Below are 27,751 nucleotides of genomic sequence, written 5' to 3'. Positions count from 1 at the left end.
GTTAAACAATAATGAGCAACAATGAGATACGTTTATAGAGATAGAGAACGTTTTAACAAAGTTAGTATGACGTAATTAATAAAATCTGCAGAAATACTGCTCTCTGTTTTGTTATTTTATGTTAACTAATGTTTAACAGACAGCCCTTATTGTGAAATTTCACAAACAAAATCCGAACCAAACAAACAAACGGTCAAGGTATCGTAATAATTTAGGATTTTTGGAAAAAGTATCTTAATTCCTCAATAAATAATTTATGAGAGGGCGGAGTTGACGTGGGGTTGAAGGTGACGTTTTCAACGCGTCATGTTTGGCGCCAGCATTTTCGCGGGGAGTGAGGAGTGGACAGACGCGGCGTAGCCTTGATCGTTTACAAACATTGTTGTGTAACTCCCGATTTCTCTGATACGGCTTGTGTGTTGATGGTCTCGCCTTCAGTGGTCAATAGCGTGTCCTCAGGCGCGAGGTGAGACATCTTGAGTTGTGTCTGTTGGTGCGTGTGCTCAGGGGGTTGGGTGGGTAACATGATGAGGGTAACTAGCTCGCTAACTCCACAGTCTTTGTAGGGAAAGTTCCTGATGGATTAGATCGATTTCAGTAAAAAGCACACACGACGGTTTAAAGGTTTTACTAAAAGGCACGTTTAGATCTATCTGTTTAATCTCTGTGCCTACAAGTCGTACGCTCAACGCACATGATTACACAATAGCTTTGAGATACGGACGACGTTAAGGTCTAACATTCGCATCTCGGGACAGCTCAGCACATTAGTGCACATATACCGCTAAAGGACTAGTGTTTAAAATCAAATACCTTATGATATTTGGCGGAGAATGATTGTAATACATGGCCCATTGTTATTAGCCTCTCGTGCACCTGGCTAGCTAACGTTAAACGTCACATGTAAGAGACGTGTGAGGTTTTATTCTCCTCAAACGTGTTCGTAAAGTGAAATAGACGACTGAATTTACATCTCTTGGTCTTGATCTGAAGATATTATTACCGTTTGTTCATCGGCTATCTCGTGTGCATCGAGAGTACACGATGTTCTGCATGCATTGACTCCTGATCACTACCAGTATAACATTAAAATATTCACTTTTCACACATTCAAAGTCATGCATAGCGTTTCAAAATGGGCTATCAAGCCAGACTATTAAAACCCAGCCGGGTGTATGTTTAAGGGGTGAAAGGTGGTCGTTCTGGGGTGCCACAGGTCCAAGGGGCAGAAGAGTTTTGAAAGTTATATTTAAAGGTTATTTGCAGGCCTTATACAATTAACAGCTGCGCTAGAAGGCCTTAAAAGATGAAATTTTCACATTGTATTGCTTTGTATTCTGTCTTGATGTAGTCAAAGCTGCGTGCATTAGTTTAATGGACTTGTCTAATGTGTCTTTCAGGTTGTGAGGATGATGGCAGCAGTGCCTCTATCTAGTGCCAGCCTCCTTCCTCTTCTGGAGTGTCTGGAAGATGAAGTAGCCGAGCTGTCAGAGAAGACGGATGCCTACATCACCATCGCAAAGTAAGGGTTAACCTACAGTTCTGGGGCCCCATTTATAAAATGTTGCGCAGATACCATCCTAAGTTTGATCTCACAATAATTTCTCGGATATGAATACGTGCGATTCACAGGAAGAGTGTACGTATAGAAACCGTGCTGATAGAGTCTCTTTCAGATGTGAAGTCTATGAATCGCAAAACAATCTTGAACATGCACGCAAATGAAAGGTTTCAGCTCTCTCTTATCTTTGACTCCTAATTAATGTCATTAACATATGCAATATCAGCAGTCGTCATAATTTAGAACATCTTACATTTTCAAAAGCCTGCAATACTCCGACAATAAAAAGTGCGTTCGTCTGCTCAGATCCTGCCGATTTTGCAAAAAATAGTTGTTTTTTTCAGAACACTTGACTCAAATTATTTTTTCTTTTTCTCTTTTTTTAATTGTTTTATGATTTTAACTTGTCAGCTTAAATTTAACTCCAACACAGCATTTAGTTTATTAATCCTCTAGTTAAAGAAAAGTCTACAACCAATGGAGCTTTCAGCATCATTTATATGTTAAACAAATTTCTTTGCAGAAAAGATGCCTAAACTACAACTACATCCTGTGCAAACTTTGTCTTGTGCAAGTTTTATGTGCAGAAATAATAGGCTACAATGAAATATGTAAAAAATGTGCAATTCAAAATGTCTTTTTTTATACATAAAAATTGTACATTTGAAAACTGTCCACAGTATATCTGTACAATCTTAAATAGTTACATACTCTATATTTTTACTCAATGCATTAGTTAATTTTCAGGGTTTCTTTTATTAGTGTTATACTCAATTTCTACTGTATAATTTCGATGTTTGCTGCATATATTGCACTTTCTGTCACCAAGTCAGATTGCTTGTTTGTGTATATGTACATGGAAATAAAGCTCTTTCTGACACTTGACAGTTTAAAATCAGTGGACTATTAATAATAAGAACACAGGTTCCTTTATTGTACTGTGCTGCTTTACCATAGTGTTTTCTTTTTAAACTCATGTGCGGTAAACTGTTATTGCAGCATCTCATACATTAAAAGCGTAGTTTAAAAACGCAGCGGTTAAGTTAAGAAAAGGTAAACCCCTATTGTCTTACACTGTTACCACCGGCATATTGTCAAAGTGTCTAATTCCAACGTTCGGTAATATTTATATCCAACATTGTGATTCCTTGATCAGAAAAAAAGTTTCTATAAATAAGTTGGTTTGAATTTAAGTGCACACACAGTCTTCGATCAAACATGTACGTGTGCATGCTTTATAAATGAGGCCCATGGTGTCTGTCTTGTAGTAGATTTTTAGTCAAATATGTGTATTTCTTTCATGTTTTAAGCTCTTTAAGTGTTGCAGTGATTCTGTTTTGTTGACCCTTACTCTGTCCAAACCAGTGTTGGGCAGTTACTCTGAAAATTTACTTTAAAATTTCTTTTAAATTTTTTTTTTAAGTAATCAAGGTACTGTTCTGATTGTTTAATTTAAAAGGTAATTGTTACGTTACTTTTTACTCATGACATTTATGAAAATGCCAGCATACATGCTCCCGATAAATATTTGTTACTAAAGCATCAATATTCATAAAAAGTTATTTTTAACTAAAGCAAGCGCCTGCTCCCTGCATGGTTTGGCAGCGCTGCATTTTTCTAAAAAACAACTCAGTTCATCACAGTCTCACAAATCTGTTAAAACACAGTTAATATATACATAATGCGTCCCACTGGATTTTGTGACGCTTGTGGAAGCAGGAGATGTCACATTAATTTGCATATTTATGACGTCGTTGTGTAAAGTTTGCTTTCAGATGTATTTTGGCACTTTAGATCTTTTCTAACGGTCACATCATATTTTCAGTTGTCATACATAAAGCTGTTAACACAACCTATAAATAAAGTTTACCAGGAAACACACCATGCTCCTTAAATCCTGATTTATAAAAGACATTGTCTGATAAAATCAATACATCAAACTTACACTAAAAGGCGACTTATATGTGCTTGTTTTGGCTCATTCAGCTCATCAGGATATTAAGAGACAAATTATGTACATATTTAAAAGTAAAAACAGCCAGTAAGCAACAGGTGCTTGGAAACGCTGTTTTGTAAATGATTTAATGACTGATGCGCTGCGGAGCGGCCAACTGAAAGCGCTGTTTCTCTGCCACTCACTGCACAGAACACACGGCGAGAGATGACACTGCGCTCAGTCAGAAGCACTGCGTAATGGATCTTTTATGATGTATATAATTTGTATATTATGAGAGGATTCATGATCGCACGCATTTCATCGCTGCATTGCTCAATGCTGCAAATATGTGTTATAGCCTAAATGCAAACTCTGCACTAGCACCTGTAATTATACTGTAGTTACTATTTTGAAAGTTATAACGCATTATTGTTACAAAAAAAAGTAATCAAATCTACTGACCAACACTGGTCCACACTATATGTATATTGGCATTCAGGAGCTATTTTATGTTTAAAGTGATCGTGCATCACAAAATGAAAATTGTCATCTTTTACTAACCTTCATTTTGCTCCAAACTTTTCTTCTTTTTTTGGCTCGGTACCAAATATCTTCATTCCTCTATTGAAAGTCAATTCCACCAAAAATGTTTATTTTACATAAAGTCCCTGAAGAGGTCATATAGATATTTGTTAATTGATTTAATTCAATTCAAGAGTCTCCGACACAATAGCTTTACGCAGTGAACAGATTTAATTTAGTCCCATGTATCTATTGATCAGTGCACATATATAGACTGCGTTGAATATGGCTTTAGAACCAACCTCATTAGTTCTCATATGTGTGGTGGGCATGCAATATGTATTTATAGATTAATTATGGGACTTTTGTTGTTCTTTTGTTGTCCCAGCCGCCTGAATGGAGAAGAAGGTTGCCAGTTTCTGCCTGTAGTTGTAAAGCATTTTGCACGGCTTAGTAAAGTACTTGTGGTAAGTTTTTGTCCTATATAAATCACCAGACTCATTTATTGAAAATTTACGTTTAACATGCATTGAAGCTAAATATGTGACTTTAAATATTTGCATATATATTTCATGGAATTATGACTAGGTACGTTTTTTTTGTTTTTTTCAGAAAGCTCTTTGCTTTCCCATCAGTCCTGCAGATCAATAATTGTTTTCTTTCAGGTTCATATCTCCAGCGAGAACGAGGAGCTGTGTCAGGCCGCATTGCAAGCTTTGGGATTCTGTGTCTTCCACTCACACATTGTTTCAGTTATACCAGGTGGAGAAAATATTGATTTCTTTAGTATAGTGTACATTTGGTTACTTTTTTTCATGAAACGCACCAACAATAATTTTATCTATCTTTGCTACAGCAAATATTTCAGAGGATATACTGTCTACGCTCTGTAATGTTGTTGTAAAATCAAAAGAGAAGTTTACTTGCACTCGAGCATTATGGGTGATTTCAAAACAGAATTTCCCGCAAGAGGTGGCATCCAAAAAGGTTTGTTTACCTTGCATGTTGTCCTTTACCTTTGCCATTTTACCTTGTGTCCTTTTGCTAAAAATGTTTTTGCTTTTTACATTTCAGACCCCAGAGATTCTGAAGAGTCTAGAGGCCATGCAGACCAGAGAGGTTCAGTCCATCCTCATTGAGCATGAATCACTCAATGTCATAATAAGGTTTGTTGAAACTTCCCATACTTTTCTCTTTCTTGGTAGTGAATTCTTGCAGTGCTTTTCACATGGAGGTGCTCTGTAAATAAGATTAGATTTTTTTTTTTTTGTCAGGTTGCTTGAGCAGGCCCCGTCTCAGATGGCTGCTGGAGCCGTGTGCTGGGCCAAGCTAGTTATTCCTCTCGTGGTTCACTCCGCCAATAAAGTGCGCTTGAGAGCTGCAGCAGCCCTGGAGATGGGCATGCCTCTTCTTCTGGAGAAACAGCAGGAGGTGGCAGCCATTGTAGAGCCAATGATGTCTTCTGTAAGTGTATACCTTACTTTATTTGGTAGTGCATTTATGAATATGTAAATGAAGATAACCATAATGCTTCTCAATTGCTCTGCTGTCTCTAGATGCTTATCCCTGAAATGCAGAAGCTGTTTGCATCTAAAAATGAGACGAATATGCTGAAGCTCTGGCCATTGTTTGTGAGACTTTTGGGAAAGGTAACATATTTGGTCACCAAATAATGCTCATGAAGTCTCACTATTTCAGTTCTGAATCTTGAGGTTGTTATTTTGGATAAGGGTTTCTATTGTGTGTTGTCTCTTTTCAGTTGCTTCACAAAGGCGGTGCATTCATTAATTCCTTGCTGTACTTAGAAGAGTTGGGATTCCGCAACTCTTCTCCAAATATTAAGAAGATTGCCTTCATAGCTTGGAAGAGCCTCATTGATAATTTTGCTCTTAATCCAGGCAAGTTTTTTTATTATTTTCCTTATTTAGGTGTAATAGCCAGAGGCACTGAAAATGAGAATTGCATAGTTTTTTGTGGAAAGTTATTCTCTTTTGGAGTGAATTCAGTAACCTCAGAAGAGACAGAGAAATTCATTGTGTAAACCTTTTGGACACAGCGCAACAGTTTGAGAGTTTTTTTTAAGCCATTGTTTAAGTTGTGACTCTTTCTCTTGATCCAGATATCCTGTGTAGCAGCAAACGTCTGAAGCTCCTCATGCAGCCCCTTAGTTCCATCCAAGTCAGGACTGAAGCTCTTCTGCTGACCAAGTTAGAGGTGTGGTGGTACCTTGTAGTCAAGCTCGGACCAAACCTGTCTACTAACTTTGAGCAGGTAGAATTCACTGTTTACACTAATTTAATAATGCTTTTTGGTCCTTTCGGATAGTTGTAACCACTGTAAGGCTATGGTCTTACTAGTTCCTGAGAGCAATGTACATATCTATCCCTTCTTTCCATCGCTCTCTCTTAAAGGTTGGCGTACCGCTACTGCACAGCACACTTCCTTCTGATTCCCCGCTGCCAAGCCCAACTACACCCGCTCGATCCTCTAACCCAAGCAATGGTACCCCTAACACCCCTAAATCAGGTACAGCTTACTTTTTTCTCAGTGTGCTTTCTTCTTTATAGAGGGAATATAATGAGATTAAAGCATAATTTAAAGTTTTTTTAAATGCATGTTTATAAATCTTATTGTTATCACTTTGTCCATAATTTATCAAAGTCAATCTTCCGCACTGAGAGACTTCTGGACCTCTTCAATCATTTAGTCACTATCGACTGCAAGCTCAGATCTGCCTGTATCCAGTCAACAACTGATGGATTGAAACAAAACGTGATGCTTCATCTTTCTGTTCTGCAGGCATTCCCTCCTGCAGCGCACCGAGCAGTACTCCTTGCATGAATCTGAACAGCAGCATGCAGGCGGCTCAGACCTACCGCTCTATTCAGCTTCTGGGTTTGGAGATGCTCCTGCACTGGCTTATGGGTCCGGAGGTTACAGTCACTGCAGCTAGAGAAAATCTTCAGCTCAGTTTGGGTAATCGTACACACAGATGCAGTCTATTTATTAATCTTTTTATTATTATTATTTTTTAAATCATTGATGCTTCCAAATAAAAATGGGTCCAACTTGAATCTGTACTGTAAGTTAATGTGAATGTAATATATAGATGTTCGTATGTTAATGTCATGGACATTTAATAAGTATGACAAATTATTTAATGTTTTTTGATCTAGTCACTTTTGATCAGATATTTAATTTAACTACAAAGCTAGATATGTAATTACCTCAAGTCATAGACATTTATTGGTAAATATATGAACCCTAATACAGTCTGATATTATTATTATTATTATTATTATTATTATTATTATTATTATTATATGCTAACAGTGTCAGTGTTCATTTGTTTCAGAGCCCTTACACACTCGCTCTTTACCAGCCCTTCCTCCTTCAGTAGACATGCCTCCACCCTCATATCATCCATCAAAGAAGGCTTCATTACTGTGGGAAAACATGCTCCAGGTATTCAACATAACCTGCACAATGTAGCCTGGATTAAAGAGGCCAACTTAAATTTATCTTTGTCTGTTTCTCTTGCAAAGGTTTATTATTATTATTATTATTATTATTATTATTATTATTATTATTATTATTATTATTTAGATCATTAGGAAATGAAAAAAGCTGTCACTGTCCATGTTCATCACCCGTTGAGTGTTTATTTCCACAGAAGCGCTTCTTAGTCTTATTTGGAGGAATCTGATCCGTTTTGTCAGCACAACAATAGAAGCTGGTATGTTAACATTTGCTCTTAGAAAGTCAAAGATGAATAGATACGACACTTTGTGTTGTGAATACTGGCTCATAGTAATGTAGAAAGTTTTCCTGTCAACAGGTAATAAGAAGGAAAGACAAGGCTCAGAGGTTCTCACGCTGCTGCTACAGGCTTTGCAGTCCATCCTGTCCTCCGATGATCTGCCTGCTGAACGTTCCCTGGTAAGATGGCACTTTATGTTCAAAATGACCAGCTAAATGACTAAGATGCTGAAGAGTTACTCAACACGGATGCAGTGTAGCGTGCTTAAAATATACATCCTTTCAAATGTTTTGGTCAGTTCTCAGTTTATTCATCAAAGAAAGAAGTCCTGATTTCCACAGAATCAGCATATTAGAATGATTAAAAAAGGAGGCTAAAGACTGGAGTAATTGATGCTGAAAATTAACGCATTTTCATGTTCATTATTTTCTGCAGCTTTTGTTGGAAACAACTGTTCAGGGAATACCTCAGAAGGTGCTCGGTTCCGCAGCTTATCAAGTGGCAAACATGGATGTGTTAAATGTAAGTGCCTTTTTAGCCCTTACTGTAAAGCCTTGCTATGTTTATCAATATTTTATGTTTTAACCCTTTGAATTCATGCATGTCTGTGTACAATTCTCCATATCTTTTTCAGGGTACCCCTGCACTTTTCCTAATTCTGCTATTCTACAAGAGTACCCAGCTGTCATCCTTTCTTGAAGATGAGAGGTCAGTCTACAGTGAAGTATACCGTGGTTTTTGGGGGAGTCCTCTCTGTCTCTCTCTCTCTCTCTCTCCCTCCACACCAGGTTGGGTTCGACAGCACCATACAGATAACCGGAAATGAGGGCTAGTGCATGGATCAATAGCCTCCAACAATTATTTTTCCTACAAATCTTTGTTAACATGTACTATACATTATCAATATTTTGAGAATTCATTATTATGAAATAATTTCATAAATCACATTTTCAGGGGAGCCTAGTTCCCCCATGGTTCACACCCTGTGAGAGGTAGTAATATAAAACCTTCAAAATAAGTATTTTGTTCCAGAGACTTTTTTTTTAATTTTTAACTTTTCAAAGAGCTGTACTACTCATATTTCTGTTTCCATTGAAGCAGTTTGGTTGCTTAACTGAAGCAACATTTTCTTGGATCTGGCAGGTTTTTTTCAAACCTGGAAACCCTTGTGAGCTGTGGGTTTTGTGGACCTACATCGCCCCTGGCATTTGGAGAGGCTGTTTTAGGAGCGATTAGTGGGAGTGTGGAGGCTGTTAAGAATAAGAAGCAGCTCTGGAGGATGTGGAGCGTTGTGGTAAACCCTCTGACAGACACAATCACTCAGGTATTAAACTCAAATCATCAGTGCTGTAGAATAAATGTGCATTTCAGTGCCAGTCAAACTATATATTGCAACACTAAATAGAACAAAATCATCATTCCAACACAGACCAATGAAGTAAATCAAGGAGATGCTCTGGAGCATAACTTCAGTGCCATTTACAGTGCCTTGATGTTCCCAGTTATTCACCTGCTGCCTGGTTCACCCCTACCACAAGTGAGATATCATTTCAGCTTCATTGCAGATTTAGCTTTCTGCAGTATTATGCTTCATATTTTTTTTTTTTTTTTTTTTTTTTTTTTAAATAGACCACTCAGAAGGCCATAATCGGTACGTGGTCCAGGCTTTACAAGACGTTTGCTCGCTGCTCAGCTTTGGTAGCGACAGCAGAGGAGAATGTATGCTGTGAAGAGCTGTGTGTCAAGATCTCCAGATCTCTTGATACAGACGCTCTGAAAGTATGGCCTTTCCAACTATGTTAAGTGGAAGATTTATTCAATTGTGCACCTAATTGGAGTGTTAATTTGTTTTTGTTTTTTTTTGTTTCAGAATCCTCTGATGTTGGATGCAATGGCAAATATCTTACTGATCATCATTGAGAGTATGGACTTTTCTCCTTACACCCCACAGTTCCAGCAGAAGATGAAATGTAAGATTCAGTTTCAAGTGACCAAGTTTTGCAATGGCACGGTGACACTTTTTTGTTCATATTTTGTTTTTTATTCATAGCTCCTCATACACCTTTGAGTTGGGTACGCAAGAGAAGCAAATCTCTGGGGAATCTCTCGACCTTCCACACTCTTCTGATGCAGACTCTAAATGCTTTCCTGTCTGTGGACCTGTCAGAAGCATCTGTAGAGTTCACCAGTGGAGTTTTCAATGGAATTGGCTTGACGTTGGTCTCTAACTTGTCAACACTTTTTACTAATATTAATCTACCCACATTCATACAAGAGGTGCTGTCCACCCTCAACAAACCACTCGCACAGCTTTTTGAACAGTTCTCCAGGTGTGTGGCGTTTTCTTATCTTTCTTACTTCAAACATTTGTTTCTTTTGTGTAACACTTTTTTTTCTTTTTTTTTCTTTTATGAAAGTCATGATGAACCATCAAAGCTCAGTGCGACACTAGGACCCAAGGTAAGAATGTGCCCATCTGTTTTGTTTTGTTTTTTTGATTAAGTCTGATGAGTAGTCTTTTTTTTTTTTTTTTTTAATATGTACGTGTTAGATTTGCATATTTGCTATCTTTCTCTGTAGTTGGAGAAACTGGCCACGGATCTGCTTGGCTGCCTTCAGACACAATCAACTCTGCATGATGATGAGATGCTTGCCATGTTATCGCCCTTGCTTTGTGTGCTTTTCCCGCACAAGAGCAAGCAGATTCGCACTGTTGTCACACAGTTCTGGAATGCCACCTTTGGAAATGCACTCACCTTAACTTATCCTGAACCTCTCAAGTATGTTTTCATGACCTTGGGAATTTTGTGCAAAATGTAGTATAGGCATATTTTCAGTTTTAGTTTTTTTTAATTCAGCAATTATGCTTTTCTTAATATGCAAATAATTTTATTTCTTTATTTGTGCATTTTTCCTCCCCTCAGGTCGGTTTTAAGTCATGCTAAGCAGAAGACTCCACTAATTTTACCTGGTTTTGAAGCCGTTGATGCACCAGATGATTGCAGTGGACAATATACAGTACGTTCAGTGTTTTGTTCAGCGTAAACTATTGTTTTTACATTGATGTAATATGTGACGCACAGCTCAGTCAAACATGTTGTTGTTGTTGTTGTTGTTGTTGTTTTTTTGTTTTTTTTACGAGTTGTAAACGTATTCTGTTCTCTAATCAGAGTGAGAGTTCCCAGCTGGACCCACAGGTCAGTGGTGTAAAGATGACCTCTGTGGGAAAGAGGGACTCTCTTCTGGCGAGGGCAGAAGAGCTTAAAGGAAGATGCTCTGTTACTGCAGCAAAGCCAGTGTCTGTAAGCAATAAGTGAAAACGTTTCTAAATTTGAAACCAATAGTGGCTCTTAGTTAGTGACCAGGTCCCTCAATTTACCTGCTGCCTCTTTAGGTGAAGCTGGATTTTGGATCACCCAAACCCTTGAAGCGAGAAGCTATTGAGGAAGAGTCATCAGTGGATTTTGTTTTTATACCCCCTGAGACAAAGGAGAGAGTGCTAACTGAGCACCAGAAAGAAGTCAAAAGGACTAAACGGTAAGTTTACAAAGTATTTTTTGTGATGTAGCAGATTTTTTAAAATGTTAAAACAGTGTTTTGTTTTGGTTTTTTTCATTCAGTCCTAGTGATGTCTCAGCCTTGATTATTTTCATGGCTGATGTTTTGTTTGTTTGTTTTTCCTCTGTTTTGACTTTAAATTATGCTTTTGTTTGCATGAGGATTGACATTCCTGCGCTTTATAATAATCTGGATGCCTCCCTGGACACCACAGTCTTTTCACAGTATACTCAGAGTCAGGAAGAGTCCATGTATGTATTTTATTTTTTGTGTATTTAAAAAAAAAAAAAAAAAAGAAAAAGATATATATAGATATATATATACATACACATCTATTTATAATTCGCTATAAATGTTACTTTTAGGGACAAAATGAGAAAAGATGAAAAGGATCAACAAGAGGAAGCAGTAGAACAACATTGTGAACCAACCACAGATGTTAAATTAACCCAAGAAGGCACTGGGTCTGTCATAGAAACGCCAGAGAAATCTACACAAAATAAGGATCAAACTTCAGAGAAGAATCAATCACCATCCAGTGACATCTCAGTTGATGTGAGTGGGCATGAGAAAAGTGGGCTTGAGGGGACCAGCCCTAATATTTCAGGTTCATCTGATATGATATCAGGTACACCACCTAAACCCAATAGCAGGCGTCAGTCTTTCATAACCTTAGAGAAATATGTTGAAGGGAAATCACCAAGTCCTGCAAGTGTTGCATTTACTGGTCCGCACATTCGCAAATCAAGTAGACTGAGTTCTTTAAAGGCATTGGAGGCTACTCCAAATGGCTCACAAATTCAGACTACAAAAGAGGACTCTCGAAAGAGGATCAGCACTGACCCATCTGCTCAAATTGAGGAAGTAAAAGATATGTCAACAGGAAGTCACTGTGGTGAAGGTATAGATGAAGAGGATGATGTGGTCCCAGATACCCAGACCCAATTATCTGGTGACTCATGTAATGAGAAAAGTCCTGTGTCCAAAGCCAATGTAGAGGAACAAGATTCTCCTGAAAAAGATTCACAGAGTTTTGCTGATTCTCAAGCTAGTCAAGAACCAAGAAGGTCAGGTAGACGGCGAAGTAAACCTGTACGCCCAGGGGAAGCTCCAGGGGAGAAGACAAGTAAATGTCAGGAACAAGTAGTAGATACTCCCATGACAAATACGCAGAAACCCACATTGTCTCCAACGATTGGCACTTTGACTGGGAGAAGGAGAAGTAAGGTTATTGAGGACAGTAAAGTTGGAGACCAGTTAAACAAAGGAATAAAAGGAGAGCTTAGCCAAAGTCATTCACAGATTTCCTCTGCAGAATCTTCACAGCCTCAAATAGTTAGGCTTGGTAATAAAGAACCAAACCAGACCTTGTCTTCCTGTGAAGCTTCTCCTCTAACTCAATCAGATAGCCAAAGCAGAGAGAGATTGCCAACTCGAAATGAGGGTACGTCACCTTGTAGACCTACGAGGAAGACAAGAGCGCACCTTGAGGAATCAAAAGACAAGGAGTCAGATGAAAACTCACAAAGCGATCCTCATAATGCTGCATCCACTTTGAAAAAGAAACATTCACAGACACTTCTTTCTGATCCTGAGGCTGATAGCCAGCAAACAGCTCGAACGCGAAGATCAAGGAGATCTGAAACTCAGTTACTGGAGCTGGATGGTTTGCAGTCCAAAGACGACCTAAATCAGACAGATTCTCAAACACTGACAATGGTGAAGGGTAGAGCTATGCGAAGAAGAACTACAGAAGAAGAGACAGACTCTAGTACTAAAGATGCTACATCAAATGTAAATGCTGAAGAGTTAAGTGCAAGCCAAGATTCCTCAGAAGGTCTTGGTCGATACAGAACTCGACGCTCTAAAGGTGTGTTGGCTCCCACCGACAGCACAGAGTCTGAAAACTCTGATAGCAGACAAGATGGACCAAGGCCTAAAAAGAGACATCGGAAACCATTATCCACAGAGGTTCTGCCAGTTGCCACAGAACAGATACTTACTGAGATGGTGCCACATAAAGAGGGTGTTGATGTTTCAATGGAGATGTCACAGGATGCGGCAGATATTGAAACTAGTTTGAATATTTTAGTCATTGAGACCGAAGAACTTGAGCAAAAGTACAAAGCCCCTGCACCTGTTGGTGTTTCACATGAACAGATTACCTCTGAAACAGAAGATGTCAGAATTGAGATAAAACTGAATGCAGAGTCTAATACAGATGAGAAGGAGGTCTTTAGTGAGAAGGCAGAAGGTGAAGAATTAAATTCATCTTCACAAATTGGATCGGAAGATTTAAACGAGAAGACTAACATTCTGCGTAAATGCCCACATACCAGGGGAAGGGGTCGTGGACGTAGACGATCAAGAAGCTGCAACTGCTTTGCAAACAACCGTGATGTGTTCTCACAGGGCAGTGACTTCCAAGAGTCACAGGATCTGGAAAAGGAGCAGGTTCCACTTGTCACTGATGCCCAGAACTCTCAACCTGAGGATTCAAGCTCAACATCTGTAGCAGAGAAAAGTGAGAGCTCAGGAATTGCAGATATCCCAGATGCTGATATTCAGCCATTTTCTGCCTTGCCTGTTGAGCTCTCATCTGAGGTTTTGCCTTCTGAAAGTCCCATTGCAAAGCTAGGTGTAATTGTTTCTCAGCTGTCTGAAGCAGAGGAAGGAGTACGTCTTGAATCCTCCAAATCAATGGACGAAACCAACAAGGAGCATGTAGAGCTCTCAGAGGCAGAGACAAAGCACTTGGAGAGTTTTGGGTGCACAGTTAGTCAAAAGCACAAAGCAGATAGCTTGGAAAACACTTTAGTAAGCCAAGAACTTCTCCAGAGTTCAACACCTCAAGACACATCTCCAAGTCAAGGTCGCCCTGTGGAAGATGCGCCTATATGCCAAGAGCAGCTAGAGTCTTCCCATGCCCAGCAGGAAGATGCAGTCAACCCAGCAGTGACAGAACGTCAAGACCTTGCTCTTTCTGAGCGAAGTGGGGAAAAGGTTATGCTGCCAGAAGTATCAGATAGCAAAGGATTGCTTGATAAGGATATTTCTTTTGTTGAAAAGGAAGAAAACACTCAAATAGACAACCAGAATCCTTCTGTGGACCCACAAGAAGAGACATCTGTACCATCTGAAAGTAGTACCTCTGGAGCCTACTTGGATTCACCACCCAAGCCTAAACCTTTGGATTCTCTTAGTGGTGAGCTGGAGCCTGGCCAGAGTCCAAGCAGAACCCGATCTCATGTCTGGTCTCCATCCGCTTCTCCATCCACCAGTATTCTGAAGAAGGGACAGAAGAGAACATGTGAAGAGGATACACCCTCCCCCCTTTATAAGGTATTTGACAGAATACTATAGTATTTAAGAAACTGAAGCAATTATGAAAACTCTTTGTCTTTCTATAAAACACATCCCTCCTTTTTTTATTTATTTATTTTTTTTTATTTGCAGTCTCGTCGAGTGTCTTTTGCGACTCCAATTTATCATCAAGAACTGGCTGATGATATTGATCGACGTAGTCCAGTTATTCGCACAAGCTCACCTAGGTCAAAAGTCTTGGCTGGACAGTCAAAGGTGTGTGATGAGTTTTAAAATCCTATCTTGAATATAGAACCTATTAGATTTGACTTTTCATGACCTATTGTTCAATTTCTTTCATTTTATTACAGTATATCACAACACCCACAAAAGGATATACAAGTCTAAGTCCACGTAATCTCCGTAGCCCTGGATCCAAAAGTTCAAAAAAATGCCTGGTAATTATTTTCTTGCCTTATGCTCAGGGTCCCCATGCTTCTTGAAGTACTTGAAAATCACACATGTGGACTCAAGGCTTGGAATGTACTTGAAAACAAATATAGGTCTTTGAAAGTGTTTGAAATTTTACAAAAAAAAAACCTTAGTATATTTGTGCTACTTTTGCTCTGTCAAAGACAAAACTAAACAGCACAAAGGACTGGGGGTGGAGATATTGTCCCCCCCTAACACACACACACACACACACACACACACACACACACACACACACATATATATATATATGCATATGCCTAAACATTTTAATGTGAGTATTATGATGCAAGTGAGGTAAAACGTTTTGTTAATAATAGAAATAATTGCTTAGCAGTCAAATGTTAAACATCACGACCATGCTTTTGGATTCGTGCCAATTTGAGCGCTTCCATTTTAATCAAGCCATAAGTGGCTTTTTGTTCTGTTTTGTTGGATACTAGTCGCTTATTGTTCCCGTATTAAAGTTAAATCATGGGTTTTCTAGGGAAAAGTTAAACATGTTAATTCATTCCTATACATCAAAATGTCCATGTTTAAGGAATTTTACCTTGAGTTCATTCTCATCCCATAATGGGAAGGTTAATATGATCTGAATTTATCAGAATTTTTACCACTTTTTAATTCTTTACAAATTAAGAGGTTCTTTCAAATGTAATTTTATTTTTTCTTCTAGAACCATTTTGATGCAAGAATATATTTCAATATTTGACTAATTTTATTTGAATCTAACCAGTGTGAACTCCATTGACTTTAATGGACTTAATTTTCCTTAAGTTTAGACTATTTTGAGCAGCCTTGTTTTATGGAACCTACACATCCAGAACCTTGTTACTGACGTTTTTTATGTAAATGTTAAGTGTACTGTAAGAGGTTTTTCGTGAAGCTATATTCTCGGGTTTGAATTTGATGGGTGCTTGATATAAAATAAATAGTGCTTTAAATAGTCTTTGATTCATGAAAGCGTGGGAACCCTAAGGTGTCTCTTTGTTTATATTGCTCTCAAAGTCTGCATGTTCGTGAAGATTTACTTAAATCTTAATTCTGAGAAACTGACTAAAGCAAAGTTTTTAATGTCATGTTATTCCAGTACTTTGGTTTATTTGAACAGTAGCTCCAAGTTGAGATGGATGATCCTCCTTTCTGTACCATAGATTTCAGAGATGAGCCAGGAGCCACGACCTATTGCTAAAGATTGTGTTTATCCAGCACTTGTCGGCTGCTCTACCCCTGTAGAAGCTGTTTTACCACAGATATCTTCCAACATGTGGTAAGCCAAATCACCCGTTTACCCAGTTCAAGCAGTTTCTTCTCACAGATCTGATTTTTTTTTTTTCTATTATAGTAAAGAATTCAAGTAATTGTCATTCCTGTTTTTCTCTGTGTTTAGGCCTCGTGGCTTTGGTCAGCTTGTTAGAGCAAGAAACATCAAAACGGTTGGAGATCTGAGTGCCCTTACCCCAAGTGAAATCAAGTCTCTTCCTATTCGTTCACCTAAGTTGTCCAATGTGAGGAAAGCACTTAAAACCTATCATGAACAGCAGGTAATTATACATCTTACATTTTAGTATCTTCCCCTTTATTTTGGAAGATTGTTCTTATATCTCACATTTGGCTGTACAGAGAAAAGGACGCTCTGATGACCTGAAGAGTTTTGATGAAATGGAGAAAATGACATCTGAGCATGAAGAGATGGAGCTTCCTCAAAACCAAGAAGAGGAGCAGACGCCAGCAACAGGAGAGGCGCAAGGTTAGCCTTTATATATTTTTTTGTCAAATCCTTAATTGGCGACACTTTTAACAAGACAGTGACTTAACTCATGACTCGCAACTTTTTGCAGATGACAGACCATCAGAAGTGGAAGCAGATTTAGAAACAATGGCTGAGGACAACAAATCTCATGATTTGTTCTCAGATGTTGAAGCCCTTAGTGGACGCCTGACTCCAGAGGAGCTTGGTCGCTGCTCGCCCAACCAGCTGGGCCTGATGCACGAACATCTGAGCGGGATGATGAGAAGCATTGTGACCCATATGCAGTCCCGCTTGCTGAGTAATCTTGATGATAGCTTGCCATGAGGACACTGAGACTTTTTCCTGACTTAAATTTATTTTTAACTTGAACATTAACAGCGGACTGCTCATTTCTCAAGTTTTAGCTTGAATTTTAGAGTAGATGAATTTCTAATTATGCTCTTTCAGCGAATAGACTTCACTGGCTGAAAGCCATTTCCATTGCTTCTTGTCAATGTATTTTATGGAGTGATTTTTAAGACTGTAAAATTGTGCTGAAATGCCAAGGAATCTTTTTTTTTTTTTTTAAATAAAGTTATAGTATTAATAAAATTTCTGTCTTTTCATGAAATGTTTAGTTGTTTTTATTAATAGCTCTTTGTACAAACCACTAATACGAATGCAAGCATGGTGTACTTTACTGACAAAGTTAAAGTTGATTATTGCTGTGAACGCCCACTTTGCAAGGTTTCGTTAGCATTAAATACATTAGTTAACATGAGCTAACGATGGATAATGCTTCTGCTTGAGTTTTTAAATCTTAGTGAATCATTTTTATTTATATTAACTTTTAATAGTACTATACACAAAATATAGTAAATGGAAGTACAATTGTGTTTAATGCGTGGTTCATATGAATAGTCTAAAATATTTTGGTCAAGGAAATTTTAACATGCAGATAAATACATTTAAGTGATTTTTATTGTTCAAAAGAAATTCCATGAAGAAATCATGACATGAGACAGATTGACTGCAGAAGCGTGGTGTGCTTTATTAGCTACTGATTCAAGGTATACATCTTCACCTAACCCCACACCTACAGAATCAAAGAAACAAAACACACATGCAAATAGTGGCCAGCCTTCAGCAAGGGAGGGAGGAGGCTTGTTTTTAACATCAGTACATTTTCACTTTAGAGGAACTGATGTCCTGTCCTCAACATCGAGTTTTTTTTCATTTTCGTGTGGCAACGTTAGTGCCTCTGTTCGGCTTTTATAAAACACTCAATTTGAGATTTTTCTTTTTTTTCCCACATATAAAGTGAACCATGAGCCCATCTCTCGTTGTGCAAACGTTTCAGCGTTAAAACTTTCAGGATGGCCTTCTTTGAATGTAGTGTGATTGCAATATACAAAAATAATGGGCTCCAGTTACTTAACTCTTAGAATAGAACAACAAAGATAAATACAATTGTCTGTGACTTATATAGGTATGTATAGTTTGTCAGTTTCTCATGCCACAACCACAATAGACTTTGTGACATGGGCACAAACGAAATTTCCTAACAGTAATGAGGACAAACAGTAGCGTAACTACTTTGACTAACATTAGTACACATAAAATAGTTTGTTCTGTCTGAGTGGATTTCAAACTCCGTCATGCACAAGGAGCTTGAGAGGGCAGTTGTTGTATTTAGATGGCTTCCACGTAGTTGGCAGGGAGCATACCGGTCTTTCCAGTACGCTGCACAGTGCCATACATCCAACCCTCATCGATAGCTTGCACGTTCACAATGACGTCACCGTCCTTAAAGGACACCTCATCGTTGTCTGCAGCAGCATAGTCATACATGGCACGGACAGTTTTCTGTTGAAGAGAAAAGGGACAACACTGAGTGACCAACTTCAGTATCAGATACATTGTATGTTACACACGATATAAGCATTGTAATACTATGATAGTGAAAATGGCCGTGAGCTGTTGGTACTTACTCCAGTGGTTGAGGGATGTGAGGGGACAGAAGAAACAGTGGTCTGTTGTGTTGCCACAGAGGAGGATCTCTGCTGAACCTCAATAGTCTTGGTCTGTGTATAACCTATATGGCACAGCAGCAAAGATGTAATTGTATGTATTTCTCTGTGCCCACTTAATCAGATTTTGGACCTTTAGATACTTATTTATATTTGGACTATATATTTGTATATTTCAAAGTGAAAGTTGGAAATGTCTTGGAAAAAAAAAATAGATCTTTTCCCCCCCAAAAAAGTATGTATGCAAATTGTATAATATCCAAGGTACACATTTTTAGTAATTGTGCAGTTAATTCTCATATTGCATTTTTAAAAGGTTTTAGATATTTGTCCTCTCTCCAAATTTGTCACTAACAAAAAAGTAATAGTGATTTAATCAGAAGGATTACACTTGCCTTTTAATAATATTTCTAATTTAGTTTATTAGCTTAGTTGTATTTTGAATCCAATTTTTCTTTGTAAATGGCAAGAGTCATTAGTTTGACTATAAATTGAACCAAAAACTATCATAACATCTTAGTTGATATTTTAGTATACTGTACTTCATTTTTGATAAAACATCCCATGGTTCGGTAGTGACAGCACATTTTCGGTAGTGACAGTAATGCTTTGTAGCAACCACATCACTCTACAGAATTTTATCCTGCATGCTAAAACACTACTAAAACATACTAAAATGCAAAAGCAAAAAAAAATCTAAAAAAACTAAAATCTTTGTTTTTTTTCTCCAAATATTAGTATTATGTACTTTTTTACTACCGAATCAATTATGTCATGTTTTAGTAGTGACAATTCAATCCGTCAATAAATCAATTACTTTTATTTATATTTGGCTTTTAACAGCTGAGACTAATCAAAGCTAATTGCTAGAATCACTAAAATGTTTACATGTCCACTAAATGTTTTGGTGGTGACAATTCGATACTATGTACTATACTTAGTACTATGCGATAACTGCCAAAAAAAAAAAAACCTAAAGACGCCAAATTTTCAGTATTAAAATATTTAGTTTCGGTGGTGAAAATATTAGATACTTTTGAACCTAGCTCAAATATGCTAATCAGCACATGGTTAGCTAGCACAGTTCTGAACAGTGGTATACATATACAACTAAATGTTATAGAATCACTAAGATACAAAAGTACTTAATTGCAGAAAAAAGGTGTTTTGGTAGTGACATTCCTTAGTAACAGACAGATTTTCCAGACCTCAAAATGATGAGACTTATCTAGTCACAACTTGAAACTAATTTAAAACAAAAATATTTATGGGTTTAGGTAAAATCAGCTCTGGTCAATGGACTAAAACATACACTGTTTCGGTAGTGACATGAAAAATCAGGGTCATTTTTTTTACATAAAGTTTCAGAATTTACAAAGAATGTCTAAAAGAAATTTTTAAGATTAAGATTAAAAATATACTTTTAAAATCAACAATAGAAAAAAATAGAATGATTTCAATATCATTTTCTTAAATTGAAATTTAGGGGTTAGGGTTCAGGATTGCACCTCTCAATTGAAAGTACCCAATAAATGATTTTACATACATTATATCTTTTTTGATTGTGGGACTGCATATTATTATTATTACATCCTTATTATTTTTGTCTATCTTCAAACTAAAGAAATGTAATGCAACCAATGAAATTTAAGCAGTGTCAGATACTTTCTTTTCCATATTGTGACATACAACTGAATTGCATGAGTAAAAAACAATGAATGTGGACTTGGTTCTACTAATTGTATTTTGTGATGTGGGCATTTTAGTCAATAATGAATGCAAGCACACAGTCAATTGCAATTGCATAAAAGAGATGGAGTGTAAGTCTAATGTTGGGATATATCTGGCAATAAAAGATCAAGTCATTACATTTTGATTAGAAATTACCAAAAAAAAAGTTATAAAAATGAAACCCATGGAATAACTATTTTAAATGTAGTAATTAAGTAAATTTTAATCGCCGATTATCAAGCTAAACCCAGAGTCAAGACAATTTAAGCACTAAACATACCGTGTAGAGTGGAGACACCAAAGCCATTGCTGTAGAGGGATGCATGATGGTCCACGTTCTCAGACACCTCTGACTTCTCGTCGCCCACACCACTCATTGCGCTGGTGGAGCGGGAGTGCTCCTTACTGCGACGCTGGGCTTGGACTGAACAATGGGACAAAAATGTCAACCTTACCTCTTCTTTGACAGACTGCCAGCCAAGGAAGGTGGCAGATATATACTTAATTCATTTACAGTAAAGGGTCTAAAAGATAATCTACGATCAGCAGGTCATTATACAGTTTGGTGCTCATTAATCAAGTGCAACTGCCCAATCACTAAGAAGCATTCCAGAAAGCTGGTCTAATAAGGCTTAGTGACAACAGAGGAGTGTCCTACCTGACATCATGTGAAGACTTCTGGACTGGATGTTGTCCTCGGCAGGGTCATAGTCAAAGACAGAGCCGGGGTTTGTGCGCCACACACGCAGGTCTTTGAGAAAAAGAAAAAACGGTTTTAGTGTCTCATTTGGCATGTTTTTTTAGATTCTATTTCTAAACTCAAGTGTGTTTAGTGTGCACAGAACACAGTATGCGTCAGCTGACCAGTGATGGTCTCCTGATCGTGCTCCTCTGCACGTCTCCTCTCCATCTCCACCACGCGCCTCTGGATGCCGCGGTAGCTGATGTCACTGAAGTCCTGGGTGTTCCTCTTCACGCGCTCAGTGACGGGGTCAGAGATGGTGGGGGTGAAGCTGCCCTTACTCTTCTCAAAGTCCTGGTGGTATCTGACCTGAGAAGACCCACGGATAAGCAAAACATGAGCCAGGAGACACAAAGAAACTGTTACTACATACATTGCTTTACAAGTGGACATGAAAGTTAAAGGGATAGACCGCCACAAGAACACATCTTCAGAACAAAAATTAAGATATTTTTGAAGCAGTCTGAGAGCTCTCTGACCCTCCATAGACAGCAACACAACTGAAATGATCCAGGTCCAGAAACGTAGTCTCAACCATTCTTCTCCCCTGAGTTGCGTTTTTGCCATTTTCAGGCAGTGTCACAACGCATACGCATGGTTTCCCCTCTGCGTAAACAATGTTTATTATGCAGATTCTGTTCAAATAATCTCCAAAATGGCAGAAGACGTAACTCAGGGGAGAAGAATAATTGAGAAAATTATGTTCTTTGTTTTCTTTACAGAAAAAAAAGTACAGAGTTGCAAAACTGCCACTGATGTCACATGGACTGTTCTATGTTTCTGGACCTGGATCATTTCAGCAGTGTTGCTGTCTAGGTAGGGTCAGATATATCTCCTAATTTGACCAAAATATCTATTTGTGTTTCTAACATAGGGGTGAGTAATTAATGATAGAGTTTTCATTTTGTGGTGAATTTACCCTTTAAGATTGTCTGACATTTTTGAATGCAGGTTGCCCTTGATATACTATAGAAAAATCAGATCATCGCAATATATTGAAAAATATTTAAATGTCATCTTACTCCAGAGATGATACGTTGGGTTTCTTTAACACGTCTCATCTCAGGGGTGTCCAGCACAAAGGCGGCCTTGCCCTGCACCTGCTTACGGAAGCTGTCTGAGTACAGAACCTGGACACAAGACAACACAGCATGTATGTATTAGGAACCTTTTCATTCTGGATTATGATTATGTATCAAGACCCCGTGGAAGACACACCAGGAAATCAGGACATGAACAGACATACAAATGACATGAATACCCTGGGTGTTATTGTGATTTCAGACAGATGAATTAGAAGGATCTTCAGAAGGCTGAATTAAAACTATATGGGTTGAAGGTCTGTAGCGATCATGATTGATTACAGCATTAAATTCAGAATATGGAAGAGTACCGTTAATATTATTAGCCTCCTACATGAAATGAAGGTATTAGAGCGGTTACATTTACACATGAAACACACACACACACACACTCATGTCCTGTGGCTGTGTGTACCGAGCTAATCTGCAATTGGTTCCTTTTGACCCGCTCCATCTCTGGAGTGAACACCACAGGCGTTCCCTTCACAGACAGGTCCTTATACAAAACCTAGAGTAGAAAAGAACAGCGCCCCCCAGAGGCCAGTCAGACACTGAACACCATGACAGACGCAAGAGTTTTGGAGAGCAGTCACATCAAACATCACACACAACACACAATGAGCTTATATCCCAGATTTAAAAAGAGGAACCTGGTTGGGAAGGGAAAACGACAAATGTGGGATACAAGAGCTCATCTGGTGTTTGATTAGCAACAATGTCGGAAGTTGAATAATCCCATAAGTTTGAGCTCACAGCAGAAGGGTACCTAACTAGGATGGAATATGATGTGGTCAATTACATTAGATGAAAATGGGGTTTAAGCATTAAATTTCATACGCTTCAATTGTTTTGCATCCATGTTGGGATTGTATAAGTTGGAAATGAAGAAGTGTACTGGAAGAGTTAATGGGATCAGAGTCACTCTCAAGTAAACCCTTTGAAGCTTCCACTACCGAGCTGATGTGCTTCTGATTCTCTCTGACCCGCTTCATCTCGGGGAGGTCCGGTATGGCTGTGCCTTGACCCAACGAATCCTTGTATTTTATCTACCCAAGGATTAATTTCGACATATCAAATAAACAACACAAACATGAACCAAAAACAGCTAGAGAATGAACACCCACAAAGATATTAGCTCTTTTCCAAACCCTTAGTTGCCTTCATAGGAAGCTGCCTTCTAAAATAGTATCATAAGTATCCTTATGTGTACATCTTTACATAGGCAGCATGTTCTAAACTTAATTACACAAAGGTGCCAAAACAGCTTTAAAAACAGGAGTGTGCTTATGATTCTTTAAAATGCTTCCATAACAGGCAGCTTTTTAGGTTTTGGAGCAAAGCAAGGAATACAGTTTTTAAGGAATCAATAATGTTGTTGATAAACTGAAAGGTTTTTGAAAGGTTTCTAGTTTATGGTTTGGTACCTAATTATTACATGAAAGAATCAGTTGATAATTATTAGCCTACAAGTAAAAAAATACAGAGCGAGTATTACGGAGGTTTTTAACAGGATAATATATAACAGGATTTTGTCACATGAGCTAGATGAGAGTTATACGTATTGTTATAAATGATGGATTTGATGCAGTGATTTATTCCTAGGATCACTAGAGGGAATAGTATAAACAGATGGAGGCAAAAAAATGTTCTTAGATGATGGAGAGACGAGGAACAGGGAATGTTTGATGGGTGGGATAGAGGGTCACACCGCGGTGTACCGTGCTGATATTTTGCTGATTGCGTTTAACTCTCTCCATCTCTGGGGTTTCTGAAATAGCTGTTCCTACTCCCAAATCTTCCTTGTATTGGATCTTTAAGCACATAGAGGCAATGGAGCAAAAAAGGTAAAAATGTCAATAAATCTTAACATAATATTAATGTGTAAAGAAAAAAAAAAAAAAAACCACATGAAAACAGAAAATGTATAAAAAAAAAAGAACAAAAATGTGGTAGAAAATTCTATATGGTATGACATATGAACACTACTGTTTAAATGTTTAGGAACTGGTAAAAAAAAATTCTAATACTTTAAGCAAAATCCTTTGGGTTATTTAGGGATGTTTATCCTAAAAACCAAAAAATAAAGAAGGGTGAAATGATACTTTAAAGAATAAGAGTATAAATTTGTCAAAACAAACAGTCTTCTTCAAAGAGAAAAAACACTACCAAGCTGATGTTCTTCTGAGTTTCCCGCACACGCTTCACCTCAGGAAGGTCGGCTACTGATATGCCTTGACTTAGTGAATCCCTGTATTTAATCTAATACACATTTCAGTCCATTAGGAGCATGGAACAGCTGACAAGATAAAATAAGTGAAAGAAAGAAAGAGTATCGACACATATGCAGAAGATTAAGAAGAAAAGATAAGTTGAAAGTTTTAAACAATGCAACACTAGTCAAGTCTTGAGACCAGTGTCAAATGAAGATGGATAAATGTATGGGCCATGTTATTTTATGTTATATAAAATGATGAGAGGAAGTGCCTATATATTCCAACTTAGCGAAATAGTTCAATTACAGCTTGATATTAGATGGTAGAAATTAAAATGAACGAATGTGTTTGATATTAAATTTCTTAGGATGCTGACAGAATTTTGATTAAAATCAGGAGGCATTTTGGGTTCACTCCAACAGGAAGCAGGATGAATGATGGAGTCCCACCGCAGTGTACCGTGCTAATAGCCTCCTGATTGCGTTTAACCCTCTCCATCTCAGGGGTTTCAGATATGGCTGTCCCTTGACCAAGCTCTTCCTTGTACTGGATCTTTGGGATTGTACAAGCATAGGGAGGCATTAACATTTGTTTTTGTTATCCCTTGGGATAACTAGTTTTCATTTGTTTTGTCTGGGGACACTTCAGAATATGCCCTTGCAAGATAAAAACAGACTAAACATTTGAGAAAAGGACAAACAAAGAAACAAAAACATTTCAAACACACATCATTGAAGACAAATACAAACCAGAAACAGAAGATGTAAAGTTTGTAAAATGGTTAGAAATATTGTTTAGGATGAAGAAAGGTCAACAGCGTAAAATTTGATGAATACTGTTAGCTTTGCTAGTTTATGACTACAAGTTAATGACTATATTAGACTTAAGTCTTAATGACTATATTAGACTTAGGTCTGTTTAGGATATCTATATTTATGCTACATGATACAAAAAGAGTTAACAAGAAATGTTAACTTGTGGTTGCAGTAAGGAAAAAAGAAAAAGGTGGTGTAAAGCAAGAAATGGAAACAGAAAAAGGCCAAAAAGCAAAAAAAGTTTTTGGTTAGAATGTAGAGAAAAAATATACTCATTGGGCAATAGGTACCGAGCTGAAATTCTTTGTATTTTCTTTAACACGAAGCATTTCAGGGGTGTCCTTTACTGCTGAAACTTTGCCCTTACTGTTTTTAAGGTCAATCTGGTACTGAAGCTACAAAGACAAGAGCACAAAGGTAGTCAAAAATGGCACAAAAAATGCAGCAAGAGAAAACAGTGCAACCAAAAATGCTCAAAATCATTTAGAGAGAATTGCAAAATAGAACTACTGTAACTAAGCCAGCATAAGAAATAAAAGACTATTATTTTCACATCTGCCTCTCATTTATATTTCTCATAGACAAACAGGAAACACAGGGACCAAAGACAAAAAAGGGCACAAATATCACATTTAAGCTAAGATGAATAAAACAGGGAGGTAATATGGACGGCTCAAACCCTCGAGGAAACACTTACAGTGCTGAAGTTCCTCTGGTTCTCACGCACTCTTTGCATCTCAGGAGTGTCCAACACAGGCACGTAGTGTGACATGGTCTTTTCAGCCTCCTCCTTGTACTTTTTCTATAGAATAAAATACAAAATTGACAATACTGAGTTGACAGAATTAGATTACGCTTAAATAATTTTGTTAGAAAACAGAGGCACTGGATAACAGCTTTAGGAAATTCCACTTTCCATTTAATAAAGTAAAAAAAAAAGCCTAAAGCCTTTTTCACACCACAATTGAAAACTATAAAGATAACGATAAATATATAATTCTAAAAACTGTTCTCAATAAAAAAGAATAACAGTTCACACCAGAACTATAATGATAAAGTCACAGAAAAACAATATCGTTGGAATCACTTCCAAAATACAAACATTGACAGCCAATCAGAGTCCATTCTGTTCTCACAAGCTGGAGAATTAAAACACTGCAGACATGATTGTGCTTCAAATAAACAGACAATTTCATTCAGTCTTTTCATTTTCAGCAAACAGAAACGGTTTATTGTCAACCTACATTACGAAACTGCCAAAAGGTGTCTACTGTGTGAATCCCTAATTTGTCTGAACTAGTAATTTTCTACCAACACACATGCAATAAAAACCTCAAAATGTTCATATCTTCCAAAAACAGAAGCTTCAAGAAGCAACCCTCTTACCTGGCTCACAATGTTCCTGATCTGCTGAGCGTGGATGATGTCAGGGGTGTCAATGACTGTGGTGTATGTGGCTCTGTCATGCTCAGCATTCTGCTTGTACTTGGCCTGGAAAACCATTTAAAACAAATTTATGTGTCAATTGATATTGAAAGGTTGGCGTGATAGTTGAGGAAATCACCTCAGAGAAACACTGAAATGATGGGTTGAGATAATTTGTATACCTGACTGAGGATATCTGTGGCATTCTTTGCCCTCAAGAAGTCTGGAGTGTCAGTAGCCAAAGCCAACATGCCTTTTCCCTTGATCTCTTGCTCCAATGCTTTCTTATACTCTCTCTGCAAGAATTGGGCAGATATTATCATACTCATGTGACCGTTTGTTTAACAGTGATCTTTATTTTCACACCAAGAATCACTCCTGTGGGCTACAAACACAATAAAAAGCAGCATTAAAAATGAAAAGCATAAGAGGATATTAACTTCAGAGGTGTAAATGAAAAAAAATAAAATAAGTGAGGTCATTTAGAACTGAAAGACAAATCGACATTTAGTGGGAGTTCTTTGTGCTTTACCAAACCTGGTTAGATCGTGAACCAAAGGGGAAACTCCATTAGCTTGATTAGTTTTCTTATTAGCAAGAGGCAAATGGACTACTATCTGCCTGATTAGTGTGTTGAGGAGGAAGTGGCGTTGTGGCAGAGGACTGCTGTTAAGATAACTGAGCTGAGCTTTAGCCATCCTACCTCACACAGGATCTGAGTAGCATTCTTTGCTCTCAGTAACTCAGGAGTTTCCTCCAGCACTGTAAGCCCTTTACCCTTCACCCCTTCCTCTAGATCCCTCCTGTACTCTTTCTACAAGGCGGAGAAGAACAGAAAGACTGCAGACA

General features: G+C 37.8%; 2 protein-coding genes across 17 annotated transcripts in view; one reads left to right on the top strand and one right to left on the bottom strand.

Annotated features, from left to right (window-relative positions):
• Window positions 1–303: 303 nt before the first annotated feature.
• Window positions 304–17,476, top strand: rif1 (replication timing regulatory factor 1). Its single transcript, XM_043248863.1, has 35 exons — window positions 304–466; window positions 1,401–1,522; window positions 4,408–4,486; window positions 4,685–4,781; window positions 4,876–5,006; window positions 5,094–5,185; window positions 5,294–5,483; window positions 5,576–5,668; window positions 5,779–5,917; window positions 6,139–6,290; window positions 6,431–6,545; window positions 6,819–7,001; window positions 7,377–7,484; window positions 7,693–7,755; window positions 7,858–7,958; window positions 8,215–8,301; window positions 8,414–8,487; window positions 8,923–9,103; window positions 9,209–9,316; window positions 9,409–9,558; window positions 9,650–9,749; window positions 9,830–10,109; window positions 10,197–10,239; window positions 10,360–10,559; window positions 10,704–10,797; window positions 10,950–11,081; window positions 11,174–11,316; window positions 11,499–11,588; window positions 11,703–14,679; window positions 14,794–14,916; window positions 15,012–15,098; window positions 16,287–16,402; window positions 16,523–16,676; window positions 16,756–16,882; window positions 16,974–17,476. Exons 2-35 carry the CDS (start codon window positions 1,410–1,412, stop codon window positions 17,207–17,209), a joined length of 7,158 nt encoding a protein of 2,385 aa, XP_043104798.1. The 5' UTR covers window positions 304–466; window positions 1,401–1,409; the 3' UTR covers window positions 17,210–17,476.
• Window positions 17,477–17,890: 414 nt separating this feature from the next.
• The window catches only part of neb (nebulin), a 54,225-nt gene continuing 44,364 nt past the window's right edge, over window positions 17,891–27,751 (bottom strand). For 9 of the 16 annotated variants that reach the window (XM_043249700.1, XM_043249706.1, XM_043249703.1 and 6 more), the window contains 16 exons: window positions 27,606–27,716; window positions 27,085–27,198; window positions 26,864–26,968; window positions 26,175–26,279; window positions 25,768–25,872; window positions 25,122–25,214; window positions 24,616–24,708; window positions 24,168–24,260; window positions 23,403–23,495; window positions 22,865–22,957; window positions 22,390–22,497; window positions 21,490–21,676; window positions 21,284–21,376; window positions 20,906–21,049; window positions 18,856–18,959; window positions 17,891–18,730 (listed from right to left, as the gene is read on the bottom strand). In XM_043249700.1, the coding sequence (XP_043105635.1) occupies window positions 18,557–18,730; window positions 18,856–18,959; window positions 20,906–21,049; window positions 21,284–21,376; window positions 21,490–21,676; window positions 22,390–22,497; window positions 22,865–22,957; window positions 23,403–23,495; window positions 24,168–24,260; window positions 24,616–24,708; window positions 25,122–25,214; window positions 25,768–25,872; window positions 26,175–26,279; window positions 26,864–26,968; window positions 27,085–27,198; window positions 27,606–27,716 (1,815 nt within the window). In that variant the 3' untranslated portion in view covers window positions 17,891–18,556. The remainder of the gene's footprint in view (window positions 18,731–18,855; window positions 18,960–20,905; window positions 21,050–21,283; window positions 21,377–21,489; window positions 21,677–22,389; window positions 22,498–22,864; window positions 22,958–23,402; window positions 23,496–24,167; window positions 24,261–24,615; window positions 24,709–25,121; window positions 25,215–25,767; window positions 25,873–26,174; window positions 26,280–26,863; window positions 26,969–27,084; window positions 27,199–27,605; window positions 27,717–27,751) is intronic. The other 7 variants (XM_043249710.1, XM_043249712.1, XM_043249704.1 and 4 more) reach the window with 6 other exon arrangements.

Source organism: Puntigrus tetrazona, chromosome 9 (assembly GCF_018831695.1).
Source record: "Puntigrus tetrazona isolate hp1 chromosome 9, ASM1883169v1, whole genome shotgun sequence".
In the NCBI taxonomy this organism is placed as follows: Eukaryota; Metazoa; Chordata; class Actinopteri; order Cypriniformes; family Cyprinidae; genus Puntigrus; species Puntigrus tetrazona.
This window is presented reverse-complemented; position numbering and strand designations above follow the sequence as displayed.